This window comes from Denticeps clupeoides, chromosome 8, assembly GCF_900700375.1.
Source record: "Denticeps clupeoides chromosome 8, fDenClu1.1, whole genome shotgun sequence".
Classification (NCBI taxonomy): domain Eukaryota; kingdom Metazoa; phylum Chordata; class Actinopteri; order Clupeiformes; family Denticipitidae; genus Denticeps; species Denticeps clupeoides.
The window spans coordinates 849953-869492 of NC_041714.1; the positions used below are offsets into that span (position 1 = coordinate 849953).

The 19540-nt window shown below is 44.3% G+C and overlaps 2 protein-coding genes across 2 annotated transcripts; one reads left to right on the top strand and one right to left on the bottom strand.

Moving 5' to 3' along the window:
- Positions 1 to 513: 513 nt before the first annotated feature.
- On the top strand, positions 514 to 3536 carry six3a (SIX homeobox 3a). The gene is made up of 2 exons (XM_028989555.1): positions 514 to 1563; positions 2433 to 3536. Exons 1-2 carry the CDS (start codon positions 872 to 874, stop codon positions 2623 to 2625), a joined length of 885 nt encoding a protein of 294 aa, XP_028845388.1. The 5' UTR covers positions 514 to 871; the 3' UTR covers positions 2626 to 3536.
- Positions 3537 to 16670: 13134 nt separating this feature from the next.
- On the bottom strand, positions 16671 to 19123 carry six2a (SIX homeobox 2a). The gene is made up of 2 exons (XM_028989081.1): positions 18287 to 19123; positions 16671 to 17592 (listed from the first exon to the last, which is right to left on the bottom strand). Exons 1-2 carry the CDS (start codon positions 18844 to 18846, stop codon positions 17298 to 17300), a joined length of 855 nt encoding a protein of 284 aa, XP_028844914.1. The 5' UTR covers positions 18847 to 19123; the 3' UTR covers positions 16671 to 17297.
- Between the last annotated feature and the right edge of the window lie 417 nt (positions 19124 to 19540).

Genomic DNA, 19540 nt, shown 5'->3' on the forward strand with positions numbered 1-19540 from the left:
TGATCGAAAAAAACACAGAAATTGAACGCGTGAAAAAAAAACTCGTGAAAACCCGAGAACGGAGTAAAACGTTCAGGATTCCGAAATGATTTTGTGTTTAGGCGGATTAGGATTAAGGCGCGGGCTGGACGCGCATTGTTCCCCGGTCACGGAGCAAGAAGAGCCACGGAAAAACACGCTCGTCCACCCTGGTGGCGGAGGGCTGCGTGGTCCCCGGGACCCGGTCCCTGGATGAGCATCACGGAACACCGCGAGAAATAACGAACAAATTATGCTAATAAGGCGAATATAAAGTAAACTGGTTTTAGTTTCACGGTGAAGGATCACGCAGTAAAAAAAAAAAAATCCGAAACCGGACGTGTAAACGCGGATCCCCGCGTTGGTACAGGCTACCCGCCGCCCGCCCACGCACCCACGCAGCGCCGCGCTCCTCCGCCGCGCATCTTCTTCAGCCCTAACGAGCCTCGTTAAGATCGCAATAATATTCCACCCACTAATTGCTCGCTCCATTCAAACAAACAGGCGAGCCGAGCCCGGCTCCGGGTCCGTGGCGGGAGGGAGGGCGGACGCGTGGAGATCGGAGCTCCTGATAACCCCCCGCGCGCGGAGCGGAGTGGTGAAAGCCTCTACGTACTGGCTAATGATTGGCACGCTTGACAGTGATTGGCAGGGCTGCCATGGCAACCCCACAACGACACCGAGGAGACCAATAGAAAAGCGAAACAAAATATTTCAATGCTGCACTCACGGCGGATTTAGGGGAAGATATTATGAGGCTGGTGTCATTAGGCGGACGCTATTGAATCCTTCCATCTTTTTACTCGTCCTCTCTTTTCCTTGATAGTTCTCTCTCCTCTCTCAGGTCATTTCCATGGTGTTCAGATCCCCTTTAGAGCTTTATCCCTCCCATTTCTTCCTGCCGAACTTCGCCGATCGCCCCTTACTCGTGGCGAGCGGGGCGCCCAGCGCCAGGTCCCCCGAAGACTTGTCCATGTTTCAGCTACCGACCCTCAACTTCTCGCCGGAGCAGGTGGCGAGCGTCTGCGAGACGCTGGAGGAGACCGGGGACATCGAGCGGCTGGGACGCTTCCTCTGGTCGCTGCCGGTGGCCCCGGGCGCGTGCGAGGCCATCAACAAGCATGAGTCCATCCTGCGCGCGCGCGCCGTCGTGGCGTTCCACACCGGCAACTTCCGCGACCTCTACCACATCCTGGAGAACCACAAGTTCACCAAGGACTCCCACGGCAAACTTCAGGCCATGTGGCTGGAGGCGCACTACCAGGAGGCCGAGAAGCTCCGCGGGCGCCCGCTGGGACCGGTCGATAAGTACCGGGTGCGGAAGAAGTTTCCGCTGCCCAGGACCATCTGGGACGGGGAGCAGAAGACGCACTGTTTCAAGGAGCGCACGCGGAGCCTGTTACGGGAGTGGTACCTCCAGGACCCCTATCCCAACCCCAGCAAGAAAAGGGAACTGGCGCAAGCCACCGGACTCACTCCTACACAGGTCGGGAACTGGTTTAAAAACCGGAGGCAACGGGACAGAGCCGCGGCGGCCAAAAACCGGTGAGCATAAAACAATCAATCAATCAATCAATCAATCAATCAATCAAACAAACAGACAAAAACAAAACAAAAACAAAACCAAACCAGACAGAAAACGCGGAAACGGCGACGACGCAGCCTTACGGGCGGAGCCCTGCACACGCTTCGCCATTATCGCAAAAAATCTTTCCAAAATAACGAGCTGTTATTTACTGCCTTATTTCTGGTGAAAACGCGGTTCTGTACGAGAGAAAATGTCGTGGACGCATCCTGAACTTTTCTTTATTACACACAGCGCAATAAAATGCTCTGTCACACGCCTGAAATGTTTTGTTAACTGCAATATATATATATATATAAGTATTACTATAGTGAGCGAATAAGTAGTAATAGTAAAAGTATAGTAAAGCTAGTTAGAATAGTGACAATGATTAAATTGTTTTTTTTTTTGCAAACGTATATATATATTAAACCTGACATTACAATATCTGACAAAATAGATATGGTAATGTAAATGTTTTTAAAATTTCAATATTTAAAGATATGTACAAAAAAAGCTATATGTGCAATATAAACATGGGTTAGTAGACACTTTACTATAATATAATATATATAATATATAATATATATAATATAATAAATATAGAAAATCATTCTGCGTTTATCTGGTTCGATAAATCGCTTTCGGTTTTTGCAGAATACAAAGATAATAAAAGATTTGCGCGTCTCTGTTGATGCGTGCGTGTTATGGTCTGAAGAGTGACAGGAACGGATTGCGTGTGAAAGTGTCGCATGTCGCCGTGCATGCTCGCTGTAAGTGGGTGCTGTGTGTGTAAACCATTCAGCGCGGCTCTAATCGTCACGCCGTTTTCTCGCTTTCTCTGCTCCAGGCTCCAGCACCAAGCAATAGGACAGAACGGTATGCGGTCCCTTTCAGAGTCCGGCTGCACCCCGCACAGCTCGGCCGAGTCGCCCTCCACCGCGGCCAGCCCCACCACCAGCGTGTCCAGCATGACAGAACGCGTGGACACGGGCACGTCCATCCTGTCCGTGACCTCCAGTGACTCCGAGTGCGACGTATGATACAAAAAAAGAGAGAATATTTACGGGGGAATCGGACCTGAAAAGCACCAACGACCACAGCGAAACGAAACTATGAAAAAAAAATATCGAGGAAGAGAAAAGGACCAATTGAAATAATAATAAGAAAAAATAAGAAAAAAGCACGTCTTTTTTTCCCAAGCGCTTTTAATGGACCCACGTCTCCCCCTGACCCACTCACTACTTGCATGATCTATTTTTTGTATACGGGTGTGGGGGGAACGTACCCTGTGTTCAACCTTTTTACAAGGACCACCGCGAAGAGGGAATTACCACCGTTTCTGTCGCCTTTTTCATTTGTTATTATTAATATTATTATTAATAATGGTGATTATTATTATTATTATTGTTATTCTTTTCCTTTCTGTTCATCAGACAATCATCTCCGAGTCGTAAGCACCTTTCCCCAACACTGTCACTGCCTGTGTGGGGTCCTGGTCACACGTGGAAAACTGTATGAGATTTTTTATTTTTATTTCCAGATTTTATATTGAATTGTGTATATCTTTATTCTTCCTCCCACTCTGTAATATATGTGTAGAAATATGCCTGTATATAATATTGCTCCGCCGTCGCCATCCCTCTTTTTCTATCCTTCACTTTCTTGACTTGGTGTTCCTGCAGAAAAGAGAGTGTTTGTCAGGCGTTTTGTTGGTTCGTTTTTCTACTCCTAAGGACACTAGACCAACTTGTGTTATCAGTCATAAATTTATGCAAAGCAAAGGTAATATAAAAAAAGAATAAGAATATGGAATATCCTTCATCGACAGTCTATATTTCCCCGTGCTTCGCTCCAAGCGCTTAATATTAAATGTTTCTTTCTTCCGTGTTTATGTTAATGTATAAATTTCTAAAAAAAAAAAAAATCAAATACAGTATTCAATTTTGTTACATTTCTGTAGTAAGTCTCTCTTTCTCTCCCATTCCTCCGTCACACAAAACACAAAAAGCCTCCACTCACACATGCACACGAGTGGGTGCGAGGAAAAGTCACTGTAACAGCACAGAAGTTTAAAAAGCATCACCCACTCGCACACATGAAGATATTTAGTAACGAGGAGCTCTGGGTGTGAATAAAACACGGTGACCTGTGGAACGGCGGGGTCGGGATCGATCCCCCGCGAGCGCGGGCGCGCGCGCCACCTGTCCGTGATTGGCGCGCGCTCATCGGTAGCTGATCTGCATTTAAGCCCCTTTTCATCTGTTAAGTCGGCCTGCGGAGAGCAGATACGGGACTTATCTTCACCGCTCGCCGTGCGGAGTCCCTTCGGGTTCCGAGCCCGACGCGACACGGCCGGTCCAGTGTCTGACCGGCATCCCGGGACAATGCGCCCAATGGGGGACATCTCTCGTGTGAATACACGCAGAAAATACACGCGAATGTGAGACAAGTGCGACGACAATGAAGTGACATGTTTTTTTTTTTTCGTTTTCTCCCCTCTCCTCCAATCTAAACTACGCGTGTTGTCCAAGAACGCCAGAATGGCCGGTTTGTCCCTTTCTGGTGGCGCGGAGGTGCCCTGCGTGGTCTTTTTCTCTCCCTCTCTTATTTCATCGGTTAACTGAGCACAACTTCTCTATTCATGTGTATTCATGCAGCTCTGAAAGAGCCGCAGCTCCCCGTGACCCGGATTCAGGCCGCCATAGCGCGGAGCCTTCTGCTGCTGCCTGTCCCCATTCTTCCTGGGATTTCATATTCCTCACCCCCTGTCTGCTCAACGGCACACCACAAAGCCCAATCAAACTTTTACGTTTCACTCTTTTTATTGATCTGGTCGTTTCTCGAAATAAATATTTCCCAACAACTCTCCACTAATTTGCTGACCAAATTAAGATATAAACACACACACAAACACACACACACACACACACACACACACATACACATGTATTAATTGTGTAACTCGCTGTGCTGAACCTTTAGCCCAATCCCAACTTTTTTTAACCGAAAAACGTCTTTTACAATTACAGAGGGGAAAAAGCTGTCTAACATTGCTAATCTAACATTGGCCTACCTCGTGAGGGCTGCGAGGAAGAAGAAAACACATCTTCACTCTGAAACCTGGGGATTTAAAACTGTAATTCCATTAAATAGTCATTGCGGGGTCACGAGAGTGTATGATACAGGATCAGTGGTGGAAAAGGCGGCCGTTTGAACTTTCATTTGGAGTCATGGGCAGATGGGATCACAGGCTTTCTGGGCCGCTGGCCGCTGTAAGACTGGTGAGTGTGGGGGAGAACGCTTTCATGCAGATTAGTACAATTCCACCTCGCCTCCTCACACTGGAAATAACACGAAAGTGGAGTAAACTTTCACTTGTTCATCTGAAACACAGCAGGCATGGTGCAGACAGATCCAGATTAAAACTCTCTTTAACTGTATAGATGATAAAGAGCCCCTACACACAAACCTAATGATTTTTTTTTAATTACGACGTTATACAATAATACTTCCCCCGTCTTATTGTTATTGGTGTTGTTGCCTGAAGATAATTAAATAATGAGAAATGTAAATTATTTTCTTCAATGTTCAAATTTGTAAATGAATCTACATGTCAAATACATGATATAGTAGACTGGTTGTAATATTACGCATTTAAAGAAACGGGAATTAATAAGGGTAGAATTTGTTTACGAACATCCGGAAAGTAAAGTGAAAAGCGCGCTGAACTGCGCCCTGCTGCTCCCGGCCGGCCCTCTCAATTAGCGCCGCTCCTGGCGGACCCCCGCCGGGACAGAGGGGTCGACCCCCGCGCCTCCTACCGCGGCCCTGCCCAACAATCAGCAAACCATTCACAAATTGACTCGTTCTGTAAATAATCTCCGACGTCCCGACAAAGCGGCCACTGGAGAAGAGTTTATTAGCGGGACGGCATTTAAACACCACGCGAACTGGAGCGCTGCCTTCTATTACTGATGGAACTGCCTCTGCAAAATGTATTTCTAATAAAAATGTAGATTAGTGATTTTATACAGGTAGTGTTTTATTAATTTATTACCTTACATAAATACTAAGAACTGTAAAAATTACAAATAAATTATAATAATACATCGAGGTGGTTGAATTATAACAATATTGTAACGGCATTAGAAAATAACAAAGAAACAAGAACATTACGCAATATGCATAATAATTATTCGAAGACGTGGTAGTAGTCGTATATTTAAGATTATAATTTTTTTTATGCACGTCATGCACTGATAATGAAAACAGCACTGACCAGCACGGTGTGTTTAATATATTTTGATTTTACAATAATATTAATAAATTGGACCTTGCTTCATTGGCAGGGATTTAATTAGACATCGCTGTTCATAATAATTCAATCCCCGTAGTAATTTAATCAGAAACAAACACATTGTGCCACTGCGACGCCCGACATGTGCGCTTAACAAAAGATAGGAGATTGACTCGGGCTTGGATGCCCTTATCAATTTAACCTCCGTTTAGAGCAACAGAATGGATTACCCATCGAGCTGAGCGCGGCGTCTGGCGCCACCTGCTGCTCGCAGTCCGGAAATTACGCCCTCCCCTTCACTGGCACAGCCTTTATTCAGCGTTCACATCAGCCAGTGAGAGATTTCGATTTTAACATGCAAATTAAACCCAAAAACACCCATAAAGAACTCAATCTCTGCTAATGTCACCAAACCTGGGACAGCAGCTGATCTTGCTTACTGACATGGAGTTGCCACCATGTCAGATATCGAAGACCAAAGCCAGTGGCTGAAGATATATGTCTTAAGTGGCGCCCGCGCTGCCGTCTGGCCCAGCTGATTCATTGCGTCTCTCGCGCTCCAGTTAATGCCCGTCACCATGGGACAGCGGCAAACAAGCGAGGCCATGAATGTTTCATCGTATGAAAGTCAAATGATGTTGGAACACTGAACTGGATTTCCATTTGTGCGAGATGAAGGGGTGAGACAGCAACGGGTGTAATGGAATCCAGGCTCCCTGGTTAATTTTTTACCAGTGATACCCAGAGTTTCTGCGCTTCCGATGCAAAAACCTAATGGGCTTCGGTGGAGCGCGGCCTTTCCGAGTTAAACTCCGGGGTAAGAGCCAGAGCTCACTCTAAATGGACAGTAAAACACGCTCCTGTCTGCAGGACAACCATTACTCAAAGTCCCTCAAGACCGTCCACAATGGCGTGGCGGCAGATCAACTTTGGCCATTTCCACTTAATGCTGCCATTTCAAAACTGTTTTGACCCTCTTTGAGTATGTAAAAGCATGGCAGAAATAGACACCATACCACAGGTCCTAACGCCATTCCACCCCGGCAATAACGGGAGCAACCAAAAACCAAACCTGTGTAAAAGTAGCTGTCTTTGAGGGGGAAGTGATGGTTCCTGCTCTGCCTTGCTTTCCTCGCTGACACCCATCCAAGGCACCATCAGCTGATGTCACATGGATCAAAGGTAGCCTGTGCCAGAGGGACTGACAGAGGGACATCACATACTTGTCGCGGCTGCCACTCGCCCACAGGGCCACCAGAGGGTGCCAGGGCAACCTCACCGGCCTGGAAGGACTACACGCCCAAGACAACAGACAGTATAAAAGGCAGACAAAGAGCACAAACACCTCACAGCTGCCCTTCTGTCTCCGGCTTTCCATCCATGACTTCGATTCCCGTCCCTGATGCCAAATCCCGATTACAGCCAGCATCTATTCATCTGATACTCCCAGTACATCAAATATGCTCCCTTCATTACAGAAAAAAAAGTTACAAAAGTCAAATTTCTCCAATCTAGCAAGAACTCAAAACACAGAAATGTCCAACATCAGAAATGCGTCACCATTCTGAATGAATTGGAGATCATGGCTGAGTGCTGCTGAAATAAGACCAGCCCTAGCGCCGATAGTTTCATTAACCAGGGTACGTGTGACAGTGACATTCAACCAACAGAGTTGTTTTTTCAAGCAAAGATAATATCGTTATAAAATGTCTGCTTTGAACATGATGGTAAATTTTTATCTCAAGTAGTGCTCCTTCTCCTTCCTTTATTTTTGTTCAGCCCATTCTGCATCAAATATTTCTTTGAAATAAAATCTGACATCAATCACATGGTTTTAGAAAAAGAAAATGGCCATCAAAGACTAAATTGAGGCCTTTCATCACACTTATGCGAGAGCTCTTTACTTATGTCACCAATCAGCTTTGTGACATTAACCTCAGGAAAAAAACATCTTCCTTAATCCGAGTGCATATTGCTCTGTCTCCCTCACATCTATCCATGAACTTGACTCGCTCTTTCTTTAGAATTTAATTTGCACTACATGAAGACATCTTTTCAGCAGAGGCTTAGTGACTCGTATTAAAAAAAGCAAACGCAGTGAGACAAAGCATATGCCAATCTGAAGGAATCTGATTCTGAAGTGCATCTCCACTAATCCCCGCAAATACTTCAGGCCAGCTTCCCTCAACTCCATTCAAAAAGGGCTTGGTGGAATTCTACACTGGACTGCATCTATATTTCATGCCACTCACATTGGGTGACTCGCTGGATTTTTAAGCAGACTCTGTAAAAAGGCCAAACTCCCCAGAGTCTCCCCCATCATGCATTTTTAAAGCAAAGTTCGGGTCGAGTACCCCATGAACTCAGTCACTTAAATTCAGTGACTATATGGCACTGTTAGCCTGACGATATTGTGCTTGTTTTTGTGCTACTACACAACACATGTTGTACAATACACATTCTAATAGAGATACACAAGGGCTTTCAGTTCTTGAGGCACTATGATGGATGTAGTGCCTGGCAGTGGTGGCCATGCGGATAAGGAAGTGTTTCAAATCCTGAGCCACCAATGTGCCACTGAGGTCCACATCAAGTTACCATCCCCACACCCTGCACCCTGGGCGCCTTTCAACAACAACAACATTTATTTCTTATATAGCCCAAAATCACATACAGTATGTCTCAATGGGCTCAATGGGCTTTCCTGACTGCCCACTGCTGACCAAGGTGATGGGTTAAATGCAGAGGACACATTTTGTTGTGTCACTGTGTGCTGTGCTGCAGTGTATCACAATGACAAAAACAATCACTTTCACTAATGTCACATCAAGTATGTGTTAATACTTGATTAATATGCTGTGACCCAGAGGAATGGTGCTCCCCAGTGATCGTTGTTTGCAGTAAATAATCTTCAGTGTATAGTTTCTGATCACTGATCTTCTCCACACTGGACACAATGTAAGAGTGACATCCTACAAGCCCTGAGCATGGAGGCTTGAATGAATGAAATGAGAAACGTTCTGTACTCTGCTACCCTCTACTGGTCATATGCAGTCAGCAGCGATGAGCTTGAAATTAGACATATACATTCCCTGACAAACGTCTTGTCGCTTGTGTATAAAGTGACCTCAAGTGCTGCTGAAATATATTTCTAATCAAGATTTTTTTTTACAAGAAATGGTTCATTTTACTTCCAACAGCTTTTGTAATAATGTTTCAGTGCAAAACAAAACTGTAAAAAGTATTGTAATATTCAAAGCTTGGTAAACCCATTGAGCCATTTTTGCAAAGACACAAGTGTTGTTGACTTGTAATATGAGCTTCACCTGTGACTAATAATGGATCAATTAAATCTCAGGTGTGTATAAAAAGTACCCCAGTACACTAGACCGTCACATCAACTGCAACTAGACCTCTGCAAACATGCCTAAGATTCACCCTGAGACTAAAGTGTTGATTATCAAAAGGCTGAAGACCAGATCCACTGCTGATGTGGCAGACACCTTCAAAGTGTCTCAGCGTCAAGTACAGAGGATAAAAAAAAATTGAAGAGACTGGAGACGTTTTTGACGTCTAGGTCAGTCAGACCCCGCAAGACAACTGCTCGAGAGGACCGTTTGTTCGCTCAAAAATCCAAGGACAGCCCATTTTTCACTGCAGCAGAGCTCCATGAGACCTGGTCACCTGAAGTCCCTGTGTCAACCAGAACAGTTTGTTGGATTCTGTCTCGAAATGGTCGAATCAGTGCCCAGAAGCCAGCACCAAAAAAGCATGTGGCATTTGCCAAGGCCCACAGCCTGCTAAAAGGATGGACGCTGGAAAAGTGGCAGAAGGTGGATTTTTCAGATTAAGCTTCTGTTGAATTACACCACAGTTGCTACAAATATTGCAGGAAACCTATTGGAGCCCGCATGGATCCGAGATTCACCCAGAAAACAGTGAAGTTTGGTGGCAGAAAAATAATGGTCCAGTATGGGGGTGTGCGAGAGTTCTGCAGCAGGATGGTGCTCCATCACATACTTCCATCTCCACATCAAAGTTCCTCAAGATGCTCCAGGATTGGCCAGCCCAGTCTCCAGACATGAACATCATTGAGCATGTGTGGGGTAGGATGAAAGAGGAAGCATGGAAGATGAAACCAAAGAATATTGATGAACTCTGGGAGGCATGCAAGACTGCTTTCTTTGCTGTTTTTGATGACTTCATCAATAAATTGTATGAAACCTTGCCAAACCGCATGGATGCAAACCTTCAAGCTTATAGAAGTCATACAAGATATTAAACATGGATCTCACAGCACTACTACTTAATTTGCAGTAAATGTGTTCAATTTCTGTATAGCCGACAAAACTTTTGTCTTGACAAAATTTGACCTTTCTGTCTTGATTAAATAATAAATCCTTTTTCAGTGAAACATCATTTGGTAGGGTTGGAAAAGTAGTCTTAAAAACAATTGCAAACATTTTCCATAAAGGACTTACTGCCTGTCTCCTTCCCAGTGAAGATCGGAATTTCAGACTCCATGTAACAGATATTGTACAGATATCATCAATATCAGCAACAATAGTCTGTTCTACACAGCCATTATTCAGACACATAGAGAACAAAACATGTGCTGTACTGAAATAATACAAATAAAGAGTGATTGAACATTCACCCAGAATGCATTTTAATGTATTGTCACCTTTCAATACCCCTGATCAATAAGTCAATTGCCATTGTGATTCACAGCAAGCACAGCACATGGTGGCACAACAAAATGTGTCCTCTGCATTTAACCCATCACCTTGGGCAGCCATAAAAGGCACCTGGGGAGCAGTGTGTGGGGACAGTACCTTGATCAAGGGGACCTCAGCTCGGGATTTGAACCCGCAACATGTTCGTTTCCTTTCCTGCCAAGTATCCTTATTCATTTGGCCATTAACACACTTACATTCACAGAAGAATGAAGCTACACACCGAGCTGACAGCAGGTGTCAGTGGAGAGTAAAGGGAAGCGGACAGACCCCTTCCTCATAAGCATTTAAAACCACCCATTTCCAAATTAATGACATAGCATAAAAAGTAACAAAGTAACATGCAAATGAGCACTTGGTTGAGACGGAGAGAGGCATCACTGGAAAATGCAAGCCTAAAAATTGTCCATTCATTAATATGGCAAGAGCTCATTTTATTTAGACTATTTCTATTTTATTTCCTAAAAATAAATGCACTGGCAATAACTGAAACAGTAGAATAAAGTATATTGAATGTAATCATTCTGGTTAGTAGCTCATTGTGCACCATTGTGGCCCTGTCCAGCAGCATTCCATTCATTACCTTGAGTTTGATAGGGACCTCCTTCAAGAGAGGATCTTCATCCTGTGTCCTGCTCTCCACTTCATATCCACACCACTAGATGGGATCCTGGATCAGTGGGTCAGGTTCACTGTGGAGGTTGTGAGCTTCACTGCTAAACTGCTTCATCTAATGTTTTTTTTCAGTGGAGCTGTTCCAAACATTTACCTAATGATAAATCACATATGTAAATTAAATCATATAAACAGAAATATTACATAAGACTGCAGCAATTCTACTGGTCAGATTATTGTAAGTAAAAAAGATTTGTTGTAACACTGACTCAGAGGTTTAAATGTAAAAGCACATTCTGCTGTTACTGTATTTGCTGATGCTGTTAAACGCAATTGTGCTGTAGTTTAAACATTTGTGAGTTTAGTGAGATTTTTCTGCATGTTTCTGAGCAGGAAACATGTTAACAGCGAGACAGAGAAAATCTGTCTGGGCCTGGTTTCCGAGCTCACGTTATCGTCATAGTAGAATTAAAATGGCTAACAGGATCCCACTCATACAAATGAATGTCAACCATATTATAAAGCTTTATTTTCTCGTCCATTTAGTCTAGAACCAGGCGGGTAACATCGCCTCCTCTATGAGCGCGTCAATGCCGGGAAATTCTGTTTCCCCATATGGAGGACATTTTCTGCCATGACAATCTAAATTTCCAACTTGTGGGACTGATAAATGATAATCTAATTTTATCGGAAGTCTGGTCACCCTACCTAAAAATTAGGGGGAACATTTTTGCCAGGTACCCAGGATTTAACCGCCCCTCCACCAATACTACATCAGCAACATGTAATTATTTACCTGAGTGATTTTCAGACATCTGCCTTACATCTTAGCCTAAATAATTTGGGGGGGGGGGCAAAATTTCCTGGTACCCAGAATATATGACCCCCCCCCCCCTGTTAAAACTGGTATAGAGGAACTCTGGACCTCAGTATTAATATTACTACATCAGTAACATGTAATTATGTACCTGTACCATATCCTGTCCGGCAACTTCAATTATTTCGAATAGAATCTGTAAAAAACCAAGACGCTTCGGATAAAAACATTAAAAAGGCAGAGAAAACGTCTAAATAAAGAGACGCGTGTGACGTCATGATTTAAAATCAGCGCGCGCCAGGGGGAACATGGGGGAACTGAATTTCCCGTAACACCAGGAACAGCCACTTATCGTGGTTTACAGAGGAGCGTTTAATGTCGATTTATAACGTGTTTGTGCGCGGAGGACGGACCTGGGTGGGTCACAGCAGGGTCACCGTCACGCCAACTTTGTCAACCCCAAATGCGGAACACTTTCTTGAAGGTGCAGCCGCAGGACATACACTTTTATTCAGATTTCCCAAACACGTTTAGTTTTTGTATGAATTATGAGTATCGCCGATACCAACCTGAATTTTACTCGGTATCGCACATCCCGAGTGGAAAGTGCTCGTGTACAGATTCAACCTCAGTGTAAAGATCGCGTTCGGCAAGGCTGCATTATGGGATCTGTAGTTTTTGTGTCTATATCAGCGTTTCATATCGCCGGGCCGCAATACAAGTTTGACGCCCCTGGAATAGTCCATAACTCACATCAACGTTTGCATGAGTTTTGCCCGCTTACAGGAGTCTATTATTGGCTGACGAGGCTGTGATTGGAATACGGGACTGGAGCTGGCCGGAAGGGACAAATCAAAACCAGCCATATTTCGGGATGTCCCTGGCGACCCTACCGTCACCAGCCACCGCCGACAGGAGGACGTGAGGCTCGCGAACAGGTGAAGAAATTGGAACTAAGGGAATGGAACAATATAAATCAATTTATTTGCTCATTTCGTATTAACAAATTAACATAGACAATTCCTCATTGTTGTCTAGATATGTTTAATATAGTACTGATTGTAAGTCGCTCTGGATAAGGGCGTCTAATAAATGCCGTAAATGTATATATGTTTAAGTAAAGCCTCTGTGTTTTTGATTGTTTGTTCTGTATTTTATTGTATGTGTGTAGCACTATTAAAACTGTGGTGGATTATAAAATGATTTACACCCTTACACAGCCCTCTTCAGTTCACCCCTATTAGATTTAGGTTTTGTCTCTTAATCTTAATGCTTCTTCATCTGAAGTTATTATTTTAATGCTTTGAATTTATGATTGGAGTCATTATCATGTTGAAAAGTGAAATTCCTCTTCACCTTTCCAGCAGCCTGGTTTTTGGCCAAAAGTGAACTCTTCCATCCACCTTGTAGTCCCAAGTCCCATCTCCATTACTGCCACCACCGTGCTTCTCTAGCATGCACTATAATAGCACTAGCACACATTATGTATTTTTTCATTTTTTGCTGTTTTTAGCCAAGCCTGTAAATTTTTCTTAGAAAGAAGGAGCTTCCCAACTCTACCCCATAGTCCAGACATACAGAGTATATGGGGCATTGTTGTCACAATCAGAAATACCTGCGTCTTGCTCATCCCTGACCAGTTTTCATTCATTTTTGAGTGGCCACCAGTTCTTGACACCGACTTTGTTGTCCCAAATTTTCTTCACTTTTTGGTGAGTGTCTTCACTGTGTTCTGTGCAGGACTCTTTAATATATGGCAGGTGTGAATGCAACAAGACTGAATGATGTAATTAAATCAAAAACATTTCAACAAATTATGAGCATTCACACAACCAGTGTTTTAACAGAACATTTTAACCAGGGAGTGTACATTTCTTAACATACACTGTTAATGTACTTATGTGTATTTTATGTGAGGACAGATCATAATTATTAAAGAAATTTTAGTTTTTTTTTTAATAAAAAGCTACAGATAAAGTATCTTATTGAATGTGTTTGTGCACTAGCGGGTGCTACGTCTCATCAGATGAAATGGAGTACCTGTAAGCGGTCACTCAAGAGACAAATCATGTAAAAGTGAAGTGATTGTCATTGTGGAGCACAGCAAGCGGTCATGTTTAGTGAGCAGTGGGCAGCCATGAAAGGTGCCCTGGGAGCAGTATGTGGAGGCGGTACTTTGCTCAGTGGCACCTTGCCTGCTTAGGATTCGAACCCGCAACATTCCAGTTACAGCTCCAATTCCTTACTCACTAGGCCACCACTGCCCCATTTATGCCACGCTTTAAAAAATTGCCCTTGCATGTACTTGTTTTGACAGTACGTGACTATGTGTGTATGAATAAAAATTGTGACCTACACATTAAAATTAATAATCAGTAATAAATACGCAGGTGGTGACATTATCATTTGAACTATTGGGTTGAGCCAAGTTAATATATAACATGAAGCAGTACAGAGTAAAACAAAATACAGCAGTAAAAAACATTTGTTGTAATAGCAGTGGACCCTTAATTCTGTGGAGGGTCTGTAATTTGAATGATTTGCATCTTTGTATGGACTCTCTGCTCATGTTTGTCTCAATGTCACAGTCACATTGCGCCATAATTGTGGTTTTCTTTCCCAGCAGGAAGGCCGGAGTGCACGCATCCTCTCATCCTTACAGCGCATGAAAACAATGCCGTAACTGATCCCAAAGCAGACTCCTTGTTCGGGCTGTTTCCGCAAGGGAATATACTCACCAAGAATACCAGGCATTCAGATCAGTACACAGCAGATCGGACTCATCTTTCAGCTCCAGCCAGTGATCTGACTCTGAGCCATGCCAGTGCTTTTTTTCATCAACCTGGTATAAAGATATATCTCTTTTACATGCACTTTATTCATTTAAGATTAGCATTAAAACATATAAAAGACACAATCATGGTTCATATAAGGGCAGTCTTAAAGTGGTGATTCAGTAGGACAGTAAAATCAGCATTTCATTAAAAAAAAAACCATCTTCTTCATTTAGAGTGACTTCTCATTCCACATTCCTCCAACCTAAGTGTTAGCTTAATGAATGTAATGAATGCAAATATTGTTTATACATGCTGAAAATGTGTTTAATATCCCAAAGGCATGAAAAGTATACATGTGTACAGTCACAAAATGAATGTTAAAAAAAAAGTGAATATCATTTTGAGTTACTGGTTGATAACTGACCTCTTCCTAATCGGCCTGTGTCCGCATCCATGCTGACAGAGATTCTTACCGTCGTACCTGCCGTCATGATGGTCACCTGATCGTGTTCAGATGCGCGCTGTGGACCACTGTCAACACCGTGCCCTTTCTTATGATTATAATGAATAATTTGCAACTGGTGCTGTGCGGATACGTAGTACACAGTGCATGCTTGTGTAATTATATAAATGCAAACAATAAAACAATAATGATAATAATTTTATGAGCATGTTGAAACACTGTTATTATGGTTGTGGTTATAAAACTGCAGACACTTCAAAATGTAGCCAAGCAGGAGTTGCAGCTGCAGGTAAAGTTGCTGGAGCTTCATCATCAGCGTCATCATCAGCATTAAGTGCATGATAATCTGGCAGTAATAAGCAAGGTGGTCAAAGTCGACTGGAGTATTAGAACAGAGACAGACAAGTTACACTGTATTCAAATAGATATAAGTTGAGAAAATCATTTTTCATAATTATATTTATAATTTAGCATAACACATATGGTCACATGGATGCTCACTGAGGCAAAGGCAAATTTTATAGCAGTGCCTATGTAAAAGTACTCAAACGAAATAGTTGTACCTTATTTATAATAATGAGACAAAAAAGGTTAACAAATTATGTCTTTGAATATTTTTTTTGGACTTATTTCACCCTCGACCAGGACTCCTTGTGTTTTGTCAGTCTCCTGCAAAGTTCTATCCTTATTTTCAGGATTTTACTGCACACAGAACCCCCTTCTAACTATACCGACTTTCTCCGTTCGGTGTATACCGGACGGGCGCACGGGGTGATGGGAGTTCGGGCAGGATCGTGTGGAACACCAAACCTCCAGAAACCACCCAAAACAACTGGTCATAAATCTGCAGAAGTGGGAAAAATCCGAAACATCGCTCAGGGGTAAGCAATAGATTTTGCTGGAGTGTGTGTGTGTGTGTGTGTGTGTGTGTGTGTGTGTTTTCCCTGCTCGCGTTGTTGTGTTGTGTGTCGATTCCTAATAAACATACTTTCCAGTATTAAAGCGTGCATTTCCTCGCATTTAAAAAGCAAACAGCTCCTTAATAGGACGGCTAAATGCCGAGAGATTCTCGTAACATCTCCTGCCCAAAACGTTTAACGAGCTCCCCACGCACACGCGCGTGCGCTACATCGAATAAGCATCGAATAAAACACGAAAAAGATGCCGCACACAACCAGGATCGGATAAAAGAATAAAAGGCCAGCATTCAACAGGATACAAACGAATTCCATCGAAACAATCTGCTTATTCCAACATGCGGCCGCTATCAAGCCCACAGTTTCCAAATTCCCGTTATTCACACTATTCTGGGACCATGATACCAACATAAAATATAATAAATAAAAAAACACACGAAAACACGACTTCTTTACCCAGAGCGTCTTTCACACGCGAGTCGTGGAAATGTTTAATAAGCCAGAAGTTTATTATAGGCACGTATTTTTTTTAAATCCCCGAAACCAGGCGACAGAACAAGACAGAACAAGACGTACATTTAATATATTTTACTATCTCATTAATTAATATCCCGGGAGAGGGGAGTCTGATGTGAAGAAGGCAAGTCTGCGATGGTTTCACCACAAAATATCCGCAAAATTTATCAAACGCCTCATGGTCAGGAAAAAAAAATCATTAAATATGTATTTTTTATTTTATTGTAAAGGGTTATACGAAAATAATGTTGGATCAAATTTTATAATTTTATTATTCGTTTTATTAGTTTACATGCAGTCTCTCTCCAAAGAATAATACAAGTGGATAAGAATGATAAGAAGGTCCCTGTCACAGGACACTTCAGAAACGAGTCCCCATAAAAATAAAAATAAAAACACAGAACCTAAAGTGAGCGACAGGTTCTTCCGGGAAATACCTAAAATAATAACCATGAAGAATTAAGACATGTCGTTGCGTTCTCTTACATTCTCCTGCCACGCGCGTCCTCCCCGTGTCCAAAATGTCCCGCCGAGCGTATTAAAGTCCCTGCGCGTCCCCGCAGCTCGAGTCCCTTTACGAGCCCAGGTCCACCAGGTTGGAGGACATGGGGTTCAGTATCGTGTCGTGCAGGGAGTGGTGGTGGAGCACCGAGTCCGCGCTCGGGACCGGGATGGCGCTGGGTCCCGGCGGCGGCGCCAGGCCGTGCAGGGACTGCAGGCCCGAGTTGGACGTCAGCAGTAACGCCGGACTGGAGGACGTGTGGTCCGGCGTCCCCGACGGCGTCTTGTCGTCGTCCGAGCTGCCGAGGATCGTCTTGCTCCCGTTCAGCGAGTTGTGGCTGTTGGTGTTGGAGTTCTCGTTGTTCTCCCTGCGCCCGAGAAACACACACACACACACAATCCAGCTCTCATTATAGCGTCCAAAACACATACATTTTTCACTTATTCTGAAATTAATAACTCTTTAGAAACCAGGGATGTGCGTCTGTTAGCTAATTAATACTATTTAATACTATTAATAGTATTTTATTGTTCAGATTATATTCACGTGTTAATAGCATCATAGTGCAAACTGTTGTGATAATTACATTATATAATAAGAATAATAATAATAAATTCACATGGAATAGGGACCCTATGAATAATAATAAGCTTTGCATAGATTTAAAAAATACATAGATACACAGCTATGTAGAAATGATACATTTAAATTGGAATCATAAATCTGAAGGTGTGTGTGTGTGTGTGTGTGTGTGTATATGTGTGTTTGGTGGGTATTAGCAGTCTATTACGGTGTAATTCGCAGTTAGTCACACACGTAAAGCGCGAGCTGCCGAATGATTTTTCTACTTCGCCGGCGGGGAAAAACACGAACTCTCACCTGACAGCTCACACACACACACACACACACACACACACCGATTTACTGCTTCCAGCGAATTATGCAGCAAACGACAGCAGTTTGCGAACTTTTCGAAAAGTAAGAAATCGAAATGAATAAAAAATGGAAATAAATTCCAGCTGATATTTTTGCATATGTGTACATCGTTTCCACGTCCTGACCTCTCCTTGGCCTCGGCCGCCCGGTCCCGCTGTCTCCGGTTCTTGAACCAGTTGCTGACCTGCGTGGTGGTCAGTCCCGTGGCCTCGGCCAGCTCGCGCTTCTCGCGCGGGGACGGGTAGGGGTTGTGCGTGTACCACTCGCGCAGCACGCTGCGGCTCTTCTCCTTGAAGCAGTAGCTGGTCTCCTCGCCGTCCCAGATGGAGCGCGGCAGCGGGAACTTCCTGCGGACGCGGTACTTGCCCACGGCGCCCAGCGGCCGGCCGCGCAGCTTCTCCGCCTCGATGTAGTGCGCCTTGAGCCACAGCTGCTGCAGCTTGGGGTGGTTGTGCGGGGAGAACTGGTGGCTCTCCAGGATCTTGTAGAGCTCGCGGAAGTTGCCGCGGTGGAAGGCGACCACGGCCTTGGCCTTCAGGACGCTCTCGTTCTTGTGGAGGTGCTCGCAGGCGGGCAGGGACCAGAGGAAGCGGCCCAGGCGCTCGATGTTCCCGCCCTGCTGGAGCACCTCGCACACGCAGGCGACCTGCTCCTGCGTGAAGCCGAAGGTGGGCAGCATCGACATGGTTTCTTACCGGCCGGCGAGTGTCCTCCCGCGATCGGGCGAGAAAACATGAAAAACGGTGGTGAGGGAGGGAGGGATGGAGGGAGGGAGGGAGGGAGGGAGGTAGAGATCCAGCCCGCGCGCGGCGGCTCAGCTCGGCAGACGACGCGTATCCATCCGAAAAAGTTTTTTACTCCGCCGAGAGTCGCTCGCCGCCTTCCCGAGACGTCTGGGCAGCCCGGCGCGCCCGGTTTAATAATGTTATTCCAAAGCGGCCAGGAGAAGCGATGACGCGAGCTGTGATTGGTCGGTTATCTGACCCGGGGATGGTGGGGATAAGACAATAGTTTTAGTCAAATTAGTCGCCATGGTTACGCCGTCACTCAGAGAAACCCGATAGGCTTTGAGGTGGCGCCCCGGCCCCGGCCGACTTATTGTTCGCGTCGGTTCGTGCCCGCCCACCGGCAGAACCCTCGCGCGCGTTCCCGCTCCGCGTCTGATCCCGCGCGCGAGGGGAGGATGGCGCCAGAGCTCGAGGAACCCCGGGAGCGCGCGAAAAAAGTTCAGCAACATCTATTAGTATCGACGATATTCAATTCTACAATCAAAATAAAAGGCATTTCTAATATATATATATATATTACATTATCCTTTAATGTATATTATACATATGTATGTCATGTTAATTAGCTACTGTGCAGCGATTTTCATGTTG